General features: G+C 41.0%; 1 protein-coding gene across 2 annotated transcripts; it reads right to left on the reverse strand.

Moving 5' to 3' along the window:
- Positions 1-551: 551 nt before the first annotated feature.
- On the reverse strand, positions 552-13883 carry LOC134178410 (DDB1- and CUL4-associated factor 11-like). 2 transcript variants are annotated; one of them, XM_062645289.1, is made up of 18 exons: positions 13684-13883; positions 13470-13621; positions 13369-13409; positions 7491-7669; positions 4973-5073; positions 4810-4912; positions 4698-4741; positions 4587-4641; positions 4454-4525; positions 4339-4396; positions 4090-4275; positions 2904-2993; positions 2642-2705; positions 2468-2580; positions 2365-2404; positions 2265-2311; positions 959-1018; positions 552-878 (listed from the first exon to the last, which is right to left on the reverse strand). In XM_062645289.1, exons 2-18 carry the CDS (start codon positions 13552-13554, stop codon positions 771-773), a joined length of 1446 nt encoding a protein of 481 aa, XP_062501273.1. In that variant the 5' UTR covers positions 13555-13621; positions 13684-13883; the 3' UTR covers positions 552-770. The 2 variants fall into 2 exon arrangements, with proteins under 2 accessions (XP_062501273.1, XP_062501275.1); XM_062645291.1 differs by lacking the exons at positions 13369-13409; positions 13684-13883 and having other exon boundaries at positions 13470-13536.
- Positions 13884-14075: the final 192 nt, after the last annotated feature.

A 14075-nucleotide genomic window follows, 5' to 3' on the forward strand; every position in this document is an offset into this window, starting at 1 on the left:
GTTCTGTTTAACATTTTCGATATTTGACAATTAATTAATTTAATATCCAGATTTGGGTGCACATTTGCATATTTAAAAAATAATTAATTAATTTTTAGTATTAGTATAAAAATTAACAGCTCGGCTGTATTCAAGTGCCAAAGTATGCAACGTATCAATGTAATACAACGGTCTAACACTCTGTTCACACTCAAACTTTAGGACCATACGTGCAGAGTTAGATGTCTCTGCGCATGCGCGCCAGGTACAGTAAAAATTGATCTAAAGGGTTAATAAGCGCATCAAAATGAGGTCTTTTATCAAGTATTTCAGTAGAGTAGAGTTGACAACCTTAAAGATAAGTTAGCTGGTCTGACTCGGTTAGTGCATCTAGATATGGTCTGGCTCGGTTCTGAAGTTGCTCTCTAGTGTGAACGCAGTATTAGTAAAACTTCAATCCGTATTTCCACTTTTTCTCATACTTGCCACACATTCTTCAACTTGTCAAACATTAGAATTTAGCCATATGTCTTAACTTAGACGTCTAGTCTGACTTCATCGTACGTCTCAGCAGCTTCTTTAGAATAGTTTCAAATCAATACTAATAGTATTTATTACTAGGATGAGCAGGCTAATAAAGCCCTAAATCTAACAGTGAAGTTACACAAGATATATACAGTACATACACGTACAACATTCACTAGCACTAACAATACTAACCAATCTACAGTTGCGAAAGCACATAATGTGAAAGTAATGGCCCATAACATTACAAACGTGAAAATGCTTCACTATTTCATGCGCAAAGATGACTTCGGTCGAAGGCCAGGTCTACGACATTCTCGTGGTTCGATCTCATGTGGACGAGTGTACTCCCACCAACCAATTTTCCCATCCCACTGCAATGCAATAGACAAATAATAATTGTATCAGAGTATTAGTATTTACTATAGTTGCATAGACAGGTCGCATCACGTACTGATGATGTACAGATGACTGGCTGGAAAGGGTGCCATGACACATCGCGAACAGCATCGTCCTTTAATATTGTGTCAAGAAAGTAACCAACACAGTAAAGATACAATACATGAGCTAACACATCACATATATAATGTAAAAAACACAGATATATATGCACATACAAATGAACAAACAGACACATGATTGAAAGTTGGTAATAATTAGCATGTAGCAGTTCAAATATATAAACTCATTTCTTAATAAAAAAATAACATAAACAAACAACCAAACGAAAAGAAAAAACTACAAATTAGCAAAGTAATGACAAGCAAACAAGCAAACAAACAAACAAACAGACAACTAACAGACTAACTACAGTAACAGATGAGCACTCTGGCAGGTAAGCAAAAGCAACAGGCAACAGCAAAAACAGACAACCAACCAAAACAACTGACAGACTAACTAACAAATGAGCACTCTGGCAGATAACAGATGAGCTCTCTGGCAGGTAAACAAGGCAACAGGCAACAGCAACAAACATACAAACAACAAACAAACACACAAACAACTGATGGACTAACTAACAGATAAGCACTCTGGCAGGTAACATATCAGCTCTCTGGCAGGTAACATATCAGCTCTCTGGCAGGTAAGGGAAGGCAACAGACAACAGCAACAACAACAAACAACAAACAACAAACAAACAACTGACAGACTAGCTAACAGATAAGCACTTTGGCAGGTAACAGATGAGCTCTCTGGCAGGAAAGCAAAGGCAACAGGCAACAGCAACAAACAGACAAACAACAAACAAACACACAAACAACTGATGGACTAACTAACAGGTGAGCACTCTGGCAGGCAACATATCAGCTCTCTGGCAGGTAAGCGAAGGCAACAGACAACAGCAACAAACAACAAACAACAAACAACTGACAGACTAACTAACAGATAAGCACTCTGGCAGGTAACAGATGCGCTCTTTGGCAGCAAAGTGAAGCCAACAGGCAACAGCAACAAACAGACAAGCAACAAACAAACATACAAACAACAAACAAACATACAAACAACTGATAGACTAACTAACAGATGAGCACTCTGGCAGGTAACATATCAACTCTCTGGCAAGTAAGCAAAGGCAACAGGCAACAGCAACAAACAAACAAACACATACTGTAATAGATAAGCTGACTAAGGATTTGGCAGCTACAAAAACCAGCAAGAAAAAAAACACAAATAATACAATATTACCAAAAACACTAAAAAAGATAGACAATATCAGACATAGTCAAATTCAAACAAAGAAATCTAAACTAAGCTGATACATGTTCGCTATAACGACCTATTACTCTGCCGGTCAGTACATCATACACTACAACACAAAAACAAATAAAATCAGCACTTAACGCCATACTAGCATCTCACCAAACAACCGGCCTTCCGAGCATCCACTATAGATGTATTGCTAACACAAAAGGCAATACAAGTAGTAATGACAAAAGACAAAGAGAGTCATCAAAGCACCTACCTGCCCTGTTGAATGTGCTGGAGAAAAACGACAACGAATTTGACATCGTTGCACTCTGTGTCCTTTGTACGTCATTACTGACGTATCTCCTGCCAGCTTCCAGTCTTTCAGGACTAGAAAATATGTAATTAATTAGCGATAACATTAAAACAATACGTCAAGTTAGGCTACTACATTTTCTTGGTGGTTCTTCCCATCGATAATCAAAACAATGTCTATCCACCATTTGCTTTGCACACTAAACAGCATATATACAATTTGTTCTACAAAACGTTGTTATACTGTACAAATAGACTGACAAATACAAGCATGTTTTCAATGCATCCAATATAACAAAACCACAATACAATCATAGAAAAAGAAACAAAGCAGCCAACACAAAATTACAAAGATAGTTGCAAAAATCATAAGTAGCATGGTGCTTAACAAATATTACCGCAATAGCATCTTTAGAGGAAAACGATCTGACATCCCACAACTTGATACTCTGATCTTTCGAGTTGCTGATAAAATAGTGGCCGTCACCCTAACCACAGTCACACAAACAGACAATCTCTGCTAGCAAGTTTATCGTGCTCTGTATTTACCCAATTGTCTTCAACATTGTCTGTCAGTCTGTCTGTCTGTCTGCCTGTCTAATACGTTGAGTCAGTGCTAGAATGCTCTTGAGAGGAAGCACAATTATCGTCACCCTTTTGAACTTCTCAGAAGCTTCGTGTCTTGGTTTTTCGGTTTTCATGGTGCTCTGAATCCGAAGCTGCTTGTCATGCTATGCAGTACGCCAGTTGGCCAAGCTGGGAAGTGGAAAATCTTCAACAGAGGTATCTTATATGGCACCCTTCTACTTTGATGTGCAGTTCGTGGGCACATGGTTTCAGTTGACTCATTGTTGTGTTATGTGTGGGAGTGTCAAGACATGTAAATGGCGTGTGCAGTGTAGAAACTGTTAACATAGTGTGCAGTTGTTGTTTAGTGTTAGATGATGTTAGATGTTGTGCCAAGGTTGTGGACTTTGAGTCTGGATCTGTAATCTATGTCACAGCTTGCGGCTATGTTGGTAAGGACTGCCGTTATGCCCATGAGTGGTTGTATGGAAGAATATACTACTGTCTGTCTGTCTGTTTGTCTATTTGTCTGTCTGTCTATCTGTCTGTCAATCACACAGTCTGTCTGTCTCTGTTTGTCTGTCAATCAGTCTGTCTGTCTGTCTGTCTGTCTTAGTCACTGCGTTTCAACCATGGATGTACATTGCATGTAAACTTTGCTTACATGCGTGCGATACCGCATTTAAACTCCATGGTAACGCATGGTTATCTTGTCACCATACCGTACAATGCGCGTACACCAATGTTTACATGCATGCGATACCATATTTACGCCACTTACATTCGTTTTCATGCGCTTACACGTGGTCGGACTAAATGTAGCCTTGTGTAAATACAGCTTACACTCACAAATCACATGTAAGCCACATGTAAGCTAGGGCGTGTATGCGATACATGCGACCTCGTTATGCAGTGAGTATACCTAAAACATCATCAATCTTCATCACCTTGTCCAGTTGTCATCAGTCCCTCAGTCTGTCTATTCATTCATCTACCCACATACAAACAATGTCTCACTTTTGTATCAATAAACGTAACGCCAGCTCCATGACCAACCAACGTGCCCACAGGACGAGGATTTTTCTCTCCCAACACTCTACGATCCCAAACCTTACACAGAGCATCATCGCCACCCGAAAATAGTAACTGAGACGAATTATCAGCAAATGCAACAGCATTGCAATCATCAGAGTGCCCATGGATCTACACAAATGACACATGAATACATGAATCTGGACAGCCCACTGCAATGGAACGCATGTTCACTATCAATGTTCTTTCAGCTCTTTCTCGATCATAAACATACAAACAGCCATCGTTGCCTCTATAACATGAACACACTGCAACCACAATACGAAGAATACTCGGCAAACAACAGTACCCGGCTAGGATCTCCTTATTATCTTTAGAAAATCGTACGCAGAATGCACAGAAGTGCGTACTTCCTGGAGGTCTAGCACAATACTATTCACTACAAATGAATAAATAGATAACAGTGACTAGTGTAACTGTACCTCAGATCTAATGGAATGTGTGTCTCGTAGTCACCGTGTACGTTACACATATGAACTAAGCACAACACGCTAATTCACAAGTCAACGCAACAACAACCAGTGCCCTCCTACTGCAGTCACTCCAGCTTGAATAAACCAAGTAGTTTTGATCCGGGCTGATGCAAACATAAAACATCGAGACTGTACCAACAGATGAGAACAAACATGCACATTCAGATGCTACCTGTATGTCGTGTCCACTATTGTCCAGCCGATGTCTTTCGCTAGAATGTCTTTGAAACACTTGAACCGCCCATTTGTAACGTCAAACAAGCGAATGTGCTGATCTGTGGGATGTGGCTTACTACAACAAATTCATTCATGGTATGTGTGGATTTCTACTTTACCTTGGCATGACGACATAAAGACACTGCCATCGTCTGAGAAGAAACCTCCAAATAAACGAGACGGAAAGCTCTCGATTGTTTTCTTCGTATTCGGCAAATAACTGTTTAAATAAATTTGCGTATACACACCAAATAAACAGACATACAGATGAAACCAGAAAAACGAAGCAATGGATGGCCTACAGTTTCATTGTTGATTTATGTAGTCGAATTCATAGACAGGAAAATGATTAGCCACTAAATATGTAGTTACTATGGTAACATTAGAAATAATAAATATACAAGATACTACAGTATTTCCCATGCAATTATACGGTCGAAGCAACCAATTATCCGCTTCAGACAACCAATTATCCAACTCATAGTTTTAGTAAGGAGCAGTGTAGTTATAGAAGCTCTGTTTAGAGAAATAATAGCTCGTACTGACGGATGTTGTTGCCTTTGCTGCTGCACCAGTAAACAGGGTAATCCTTGTTTTCGCTATCAATTAATCACAGAGGAAACACCATCAGTAATTCTCTGGTAATTAATTATTGCCCACCAGCACGGATTACCACACAGAGAAATGGCACAGTTGCAGTTGTTGCAGTGAGGGTCAGACTCTTGTCACAGCAAGACGGCAACTTCTGCTACATTTGTGTGTCCTGACGCACTAAAGGACTTAGCAGGTGGTCTACAATTATGCCTCAACGCACTTTCTAGCTAGCATGTATTCACCGCTAAAGCTACACATGCAAGCAAGATTAGAGGGGATAGGTACTGTAGAACTCAGCAGAATTAACAACCACGTTATTCACACACAATTAGATAAAGTACATGTTAGGTCTACAGTTTAGGTAGCTCTAAATTCTCCAGCTCGATCGCTAGAGGTGATTGTGAATTTGTTTCAGATTCTGAGAATCAGATGAGGGTGTGAAACTGAGTGTTGGTGATGCAGTGATCCTTTCTCTCAAGTCAATGAGATTGATGCAAAAAGAAAGACGGCAGCGTTGTTCAGTTGCGACGCTGCAGCTGGAGCGTCACATTCACATGTGTAATAGCTTGTCCTAGCGTTTCCCACGATGCTATCAATCTGCATCAGAAAGAGTTTTGACTGTGACCTCACCAGCAATGCATTCGTGATGTACAGCTTGAGATCGGATAATTAGTTGCCCCAATCGGATAATTGATTGTCTCAATCGGATAATTGGTTGCCCCAACCGGATAATTGGTTGACTGAGTCAAATAATTGGTAGCCTCAAACTTCCAAACCAGAGCACATGAAGCGTGCGAACTCTAGTCTGGACCACAAGGATACTACAATGATTTCAGAAGTACTTATCAGAAAGCGATGCTAAAGGGTTTTACCTAGATCAACATATCACTTGTAAATGCCATGAGATCTCACGAACAAAGAAGAGACGCCTGCCGTGTTCGTGGCGATATCTTGGCAGATGGCATAAACGACGACTCTTTGATTCTTTGGCAGACCGCTAGCTAGTCTAACTGCAAGACTAGTGAAACTACCGCTCGACCAGTTGTCAAAGGTGATGGTCTAGCAACGCTGCTGTGCATGTCCTCTCACCGTACGCTTGAAAAGATCGCAAAACTGAAGCTGAGATGTGTGCGTGCACCAGAGTCTTCATCATGGCTCTGGCGTGCACTTAGCCGCCCACAAGAATTTCACAGGCGCGCAATCAGCGTTAGTGCACTTAGCATAACCAATTACTGCTAAACTAATCACAATTTACAACAGACATTCCGGTTCTAAGACGCTGATTGGCTTAGAAGGCTATTTCTGAAATCATTTTAGTACCATTCTGGTCCAGACTAGAGTTCGCGCGCTGTGCGATCTCTGGTCTGGAAGTTTGAGGCTAGATAATTGGTTACCCCAACCGGATAATTGCACGGGAAATACTGTAGACGTAACAGAGGTGCACGAGCAACAGTTAATGAGAGCAGACATATGTACACATACTGATGTCATAATTGTGCTTCAACAAGATATTGTGGTACAGTACCTGAGCTGCTGAGTATATTGTGAGTGTCTACCTGTACCAAGTTCATACATATTAGGTGCTCAGTAGTATTACAACCTACATTACATTCACTCAACTAATGTATAATATTATTCTTGCTCGTGAGTAATGAATGACATGTGTAATGTCACACACACACACACACACACACACACACACACACACACACACACACACACACACACACACACACACACACACACACACATGCACACACACATGCACACACACACACACACACACACACACACACACACAGGTTGTTAATCACTCTTTTCTTGGACATTTATGGTATATCTATTCTATACAATAGCATAAATGGGTACAAACAACTGCCAAAATGACTGAAAGGCTATACAATAGACAGACAAAGACCAACTAACACACAATCAACTAACACATAATCCACCATCTAAAGTAACATTCTATCACAGAAATAAATACGCAACACAGAAAAACTGACAACAACACACCACAAACAAAATCTCTAATTTTCTTACTTTGACATAGCCGTGCAGCAATCACTCTTCGATAGGCCTCCGCAACATCGTGAATTTGTTGTCTCTTTCTGACGTAACAACTGAGCCACGTTCACAGGTTGAAAAGCATACTCTCCGTTTTCAAGCTTAAGTCGCTTTGGACCACCAGCAGAAAGCAGATCCAAAGAGATGGGACTACTCTGCAGAACACAACAAGGTATTGCCACCATCCAACTACTGAGAAAAAACGAAACCGTGTATGATACCCAACATGCACTTAGACATGCTAAAAGCATGCTGTTTAGTCCTCAACAGCATTGAGTCTATTGTGTGCATTATTCACAAGCAGAAACGTTGTAACCTATTTGCAAGTATCAGTGGAGGATCCAGGGTTTTATTGAGGGGGTGGCGCAGTAATAATTTCTACTTAAGACGTCACTGTGAATCAACTAAATTTGCTAGAAGTGTCGACTGGCTCCATCCTTATGCCGCTTGTCTGGGAAATTCTTTGAAGGCATGAGAGTACGACAAGATGGTTTCCTGTTTTCAATGATCCAGATTTTATCATCATCTGACAATCTTTCGCCTAATAGAAGGCATCTGACAGTTCCGTGGTTTTCCATCAGCGGAGGCGTGCAAGGCATTCAAAGAAAAAAAATTCCTCAGCAGTCGTCATCTTGTCCCTTACCAACTGCTCAGGTTGTCTACTAGAAGTAACGACATCTAAGACAGTCTCCTGCGGTCATATTCTGTCCTTGGATGTGTCTTCCGTTCTTCCTGGTTGAAGCTGAAAAGTGCTGGTATAGTGGCAGTCTCATTCTGTTCATGTCCAGAAGATTTTTTCATGCACTGATCAAATGATACCATACGCTTCGCAGGAAATTGCTGTTTCCATAGTTGCAACAACCTGCGTTGGTTGGCGGCTTGACGTTTCGACATAATTACTTTGCAAAGCAACTCAGTATGCTAGAACTTTACAGATGCAGAAAAACAGAAGCAAGCACACCTACTTCAGAGTTCCTATAAGCTGCGAGTAGCCTCAACATACAGACAAAAGAAGACCAAGTGATGATCATTTATTCATGATCGCTTATTCATGATATGATAACTAGCCTACAATCTTAGACTCTATTACAACTAGAACAATTGTACCAAGTTTCTATCAAAATCAAAGAGTTCTAGATTTCACTGACCTGGGGGCGCACCGTGTGCTGGATCTGCCACTGAGTATGTCACATTGTGTGTACGACTATTACAGTACTATAGTATTCTCAATTGATGTCAATAAATATAAACTTTTAGCAGGCAACTGTACAGGTAAACTAAGGTAAAAGCAAGAGATTCCCTGTGAATATTATCTCAGCAGTTTTCAAGCAAATAATCTATTTCAAGAATTTGGCTCGTCCAAGAAGCACCACAAACTAAAGTAAACATTAGTTTGCCTATGCTGCTGACAATTCTGGACAAAGTGTCTACATAATATATTTTGGTCAACACAATTGACTATGTGCACCATTTATGTGGGTAAAGCAAAAATATTTAACATGTTGAATTTCGCAAAGCCAAAGCAGTGACACAGGCAGCAATCTGCTCCCAAACCAGCCACGACCAAACCAATACAACTTTTACCAGATGCCCAATGGCATCAATGTCCGTTTTAAAGTAAAACCGATTAAATAAGTAATTCTATTTGTGCCAAGCATCACCACACCTTTGTCTCCAACACTTTAGCAACACATTTCTTGCACTTGGGCGCAATGACCCCACCACCAACGCCGTATGTAGAGAGAGTTGCGACATGACCATTTGGTCACGTGATATTATGGGTGCCATTTTGTGTACAGTTGTGCATTGAACGGGTCCAGGAAATAAAAGAGATAGTTGCTTTGTCTAGTCACTGCTTGCAGAATGCCTTGCTGTTGCGCTTGGGGATGCAGCAATACAACTGAAAAAGAGTACAAGCTGTGTCGCTTTCCAAAAGACCTTGCAAGAAGGAAGAGTTCGGAGACGAAAGTGAGGCGACGTTGTTGGGTGTCATCTCCGACGAGCTTATTTCTCTACGAGGTAATGTAGAAGGCATGAAAACTTTTAGAGAGTTGTTGTTTCTTTACTTGTTTTGCTTTAAGCTCATTTTGACGAGTCTCAATTCAAGAATTGCATGCAGAGCTGACAGGACAAGAGAGCTGAAACGAAATCCCATTTCGACAATATTCCCTCATCATAAAGCTGACTTTCGAAGAAAGTCTCCTTCAATTAAGACGAAGAGTAGATCCAGAGTCAAGAGCTCCCCTTGTCTCATTGGATCATTCCTACTGTTCTTCCATGGAGGCCGGAAGGACAAGTTTCTTCAAATGACGGTGAGCAATAAACAAAATATATAAATTTGGACTTGTGATGAAATAAATGCACTTGTTCACTTTGGCAATTATTAAAACATTATTTGTTGGTTCTGCAGGAGAGATGGTTGCAGTTGATGATATGATACAGGAAATGTAATTGTGATGATGAAGTTTCCTCACTAACACCCTGTCTCAGTAGAATGCAAAATCCTATACTATAATACGCCAACCCACTCTTCCGTCTGTCTGTCTGGATGGATGTCTGTAACGTGCCGATTGACACGAAGCCGGTCTCGGATCGTCGTGAAACGCGGCAGAAGGGTTGAGATCGGCCATCCGAGACGAATGGTCGAGTTGGATTTCACACGGACTGCCTCCGACGGCCAGAAACAAGACTTTGGCGGACTGCGGATGTGACGTGTGCTCGACAGCCACTGTATGCCATCCTCTGGTCTAGAATAGAGTGCAAGATGTGCCTGCTGCAGTCAGAGGTTTTAAGCCGACTGACCGGGCCGCGTGTTCATGCGTGCGTCCGTCCGTCCATACATATATATGTATGTCACGAAAGATGCATCTTCATTGCTGAAGTTGCGTCATTCTTCAGGAATACATCATGACACTTTATGTGGGAAGAGTCTGGTACAGTCCAAACTGTGCTGTCTGGAGTGCGCAAGATGCATAGAGTAATAGGATGCGTGTATTGTAATGCGCGGAGATAAATTGCTACTGCACATAGGGTGGGGCGATGTGATGTGCGCTCGCCAGTTACGCCATCCTCTAATGGTATAGTAGAGTGCAAGATGCTCCCGCTGCAGTCACAGTTTAACTAAAGTGTACTGTACGTTTTAACGCTCTCTTCAGCTGAGTAGATTGAAAACTTGCCAAATAAGTGTGTGTGTGTGTGTGTGTGTGTGTGTGTGTGTGTGTGTGTGTGTGTGTGTGTGTGTGTGTGTGTGTGTGTGTGTGTGTGTAGATTTTGTCTCTAGAGTAACACGTGGACCTGCCCTGCAGTGAGATTGTGAGATAGGGGCTACTCTACGTGCCGAATAATGGACGACTGGTAAAAGTTAAATTTTACATTTTCTTCACTTAGATGTAGCTACTATCTATATATGCAAAATATAATGTAATTGTGTTGATGAGGTTTCCTCACTTGACACCCTAGAATCCAAATAATTAGGGAAACTGAGGAGAGAGCTAAAGTTCATTCCAACAGCAGGTGCAGTGTGGGAAAATTACCAGATCTTGGTATCCCGGGCACTTACTGTACAACTCCTCTAAACGCACTGAGGAAGTGGAGACACTGGTGCATTCTAAGAGTCAAAATGATGCTCAATATGTTGAAACGAGCAGCAGCTTTCGGAATATTACATATGTAGACTTCACCCCAGTCTGACATGGCCCATCCTATTCTAGCTAAAGAGTAGATTAATCAACTTAATTGCATTCCTTAGAAAACATTAGACAGCTAATTAATTCTCCGGAGTCACAAGCAAACTCAATTCAGAGCTTTAGGAGACATCCACACCTACTTTTGTCAGCAGCATTTCTGCAGCTATTCTAGAATGCCATCACAAGCTTGTAAATGAGTGTTTACATTGTGTTTAGCAGACGTCATTGAAGTAGTTACGCTAATTCAATTTTCTATTTCCCACTAGACAGCCCAAGCTGACAAAGTCCACACCCACAATTCCTACACTGCACCTATTGTTGGAATAGACTTTAGTTCAAGCTAAACATGAGAAAAGAACAATTTTGCATCAGAAACTGAAAAAAGAAAGATTTAGCATTTTTTAGAAAGACCAGCTCACCGCTCTTTCAAGACATCTATGGCATAAAAGGCACTCTTTGGACATCGTCAACCATTAAGAACTTCGATTTACTTGTGGATCTGTTGAATACAACCTACTTTTGAAACAGCAACATCCATTGCCATCTGTGCGTACTCTTCAACGAAGAATGTCAACCATCTTTCTAACCCTACCATAGACCATCTTCACTCAAAACTGCAGCATCTTTGTGAACAGGAGAGACGTTGCTGTCTGACAATGGATGAAATGTCCATTACCCCAGAGATTGAGTTGATACAAGTAGTGGTCAGAGGCAAAGTCACACTGCCTGGTCAACTTAAGCATGGGCGTGCCACGCACTTTTAGGTTGGGTGGGTTAGCATCACAATGGAAGGAGACAGTTGCTTACCACAGTACTTTACTGACAATTTTACTTTTGCCACTGTCCTCAAGCCCACTGTATTGGACATTATATGGTGCATGGACTATAATTGCATTAACATGGGAGGTAATTAGAAATTAAAAATTTAGTATAGCTTTTAATATATTATAAGCCAAAATTAAAGAAACAACTGTAAAGATGTCCCTGTGCGCCTGCGTTGACTAATCTCAGTCTGGCTATGCTTGCAACATCTGGGAAAGTATAACTACTGAGACAGTCCGAACTCCGAGGCAACGCTCACCACAGCAGATCTCACAGTTTCACAAGTTTCACTTCCCGTTGATGCTATCACTTAGTTTTTCAAGTACCAAGGAAAGAAACATGAGATCCTTCACAACGACAAGTGTGCTCTAACCCTATCTATCGTCATCGGGATTATACAGAGCGGCCGAATGATACTCTACATACAGGTATGGGCATAATTATGGAGCCACCCCCATATCAGCTGAGGCATGGAAATCAAGAGAACACTGAAGATTTGTGAATACACCTGCTGACCCGCTGATTCTACATCAAATCATGCTATTTGGGTATTATATTGTTCTTATTGGACGTTCTGACAACCCGTAGCAACAAAAAGATTAAGAGAATGACCAGACTAACCACCACCGGCATGCATTACCGTGTCCAACCCGTGTCCATGTTGTGATGTCACAAGAGCAGACTCACAATATGCAAGTAAACTGAAACGTATAGTCCCTATTTAATCTTTGAGTATGTCTTCTGACATAAACAAAGTCATTCTATTGTTTAGAAGCTTTTTGACAACGATTTTGATTATTAACTTTCAAATTTACTGGTTGAACTGACAGCATGCAAGAAGCAGTTGTGTATCAATCTCAACAGGTCAAACATCACCTCCAATCTCAGATATGAGGATGGCACAATCAGAGCCATTACCTTACCATTATAACTTGTTTTGAATTTACTAAAAAGTGCAGCTGTCACTGTAGATGCATGTACTTGCAAGTGTCTGAGAAAGTCCAATAATTTTTAAATCTAAGTCACATGCTCAGAGTGGCTCCATAATTATGCCTATGTGTGTACATACAAAATCCCTCAAAATTAGGGAAGGTGTTGTTCATACCTATAATAATAAGTTCCATTAACTTCAAGCTTTGTCGATGTGTTCGTACCATTTATACAAGAATTTTTACTACTGTAACGTCCGCCGGCTGGACACAAATGACGCCCATAATCCGGGTTGTCGGCAACTCTCACCACCATACAAGTCACACCTACTAGCACACTCTAGACCGGACTAACTATTACTTGAGTGCTATTTCACCTCCACCCTGTATGGTAATATTTGAAAACAATAAGAATACCTCAATTACAGATGTATCTGCTGGTGAGGGTAGAGGTTCATCTACATGGTCATATCAAACTACAATTTCATACAGAGAGACACGAAAGGCTTGAGCCTCACTTTTTCTCCTTCTGATCATTCGGCGATGACCCGGGTCTGTCGCCGGACTATAATCTCCATCGTCTTCACTGTCGAACGCGTTCATCGGACCGTCATCCCCCGAATCTTCGTCCCCAAAAAGAATAGTTGGAGTGTTGAGTCGAATCACTCCTCTGACACACAGCATGACAGAAAATTCATTGGATTTTATAAAGCGTGCTTGCTTAGATGTTACCTTCGAAGAAGGTGAGCTATGACATCAGCGGAGAGCTCGTTGTCTCCTTCTCTATTTGAAGAGCTCCCTGTGGAGTCCCCTCTCTGACTTTGATTTATGTTACCAATTTTGGAGACGGGAAACTAGCCTTGGAACTCAGAAGATACTGCAGAATAGCCGTGCTTCGAAACAAACTCCTTCACACCAATGTTGTTGTTCTGCAGTCACGTGTCCATCTTGTGTTTTCGTTGTCCCGTATCTCGAGCCATACATGTACTTGAAGATGATTAACCTAGGTCTTACTTGTCGTTATGCTGAGGAATTGTTGTAATCTTTGCCAACGGTAAAGCTATTGTAGCTCAGAAGAAACATAGTTAATTAATTAACTAATTAATTAATCAAGAAATACCTGC

This window comes from Corticium candelabrum, chromosome 4 (assembly GCF_963422355.1).
Source record: "Corticium candelabrum chromosome 4, ooCorCand1.1, whole genome shotgun sequence".
Lineage (NCBI taxonomy): Eukaryota > Metazoa > Porifera > Homoscleromorpha > Homosclerophorida > Plakinidae > Corticium > Corticium candelabrum.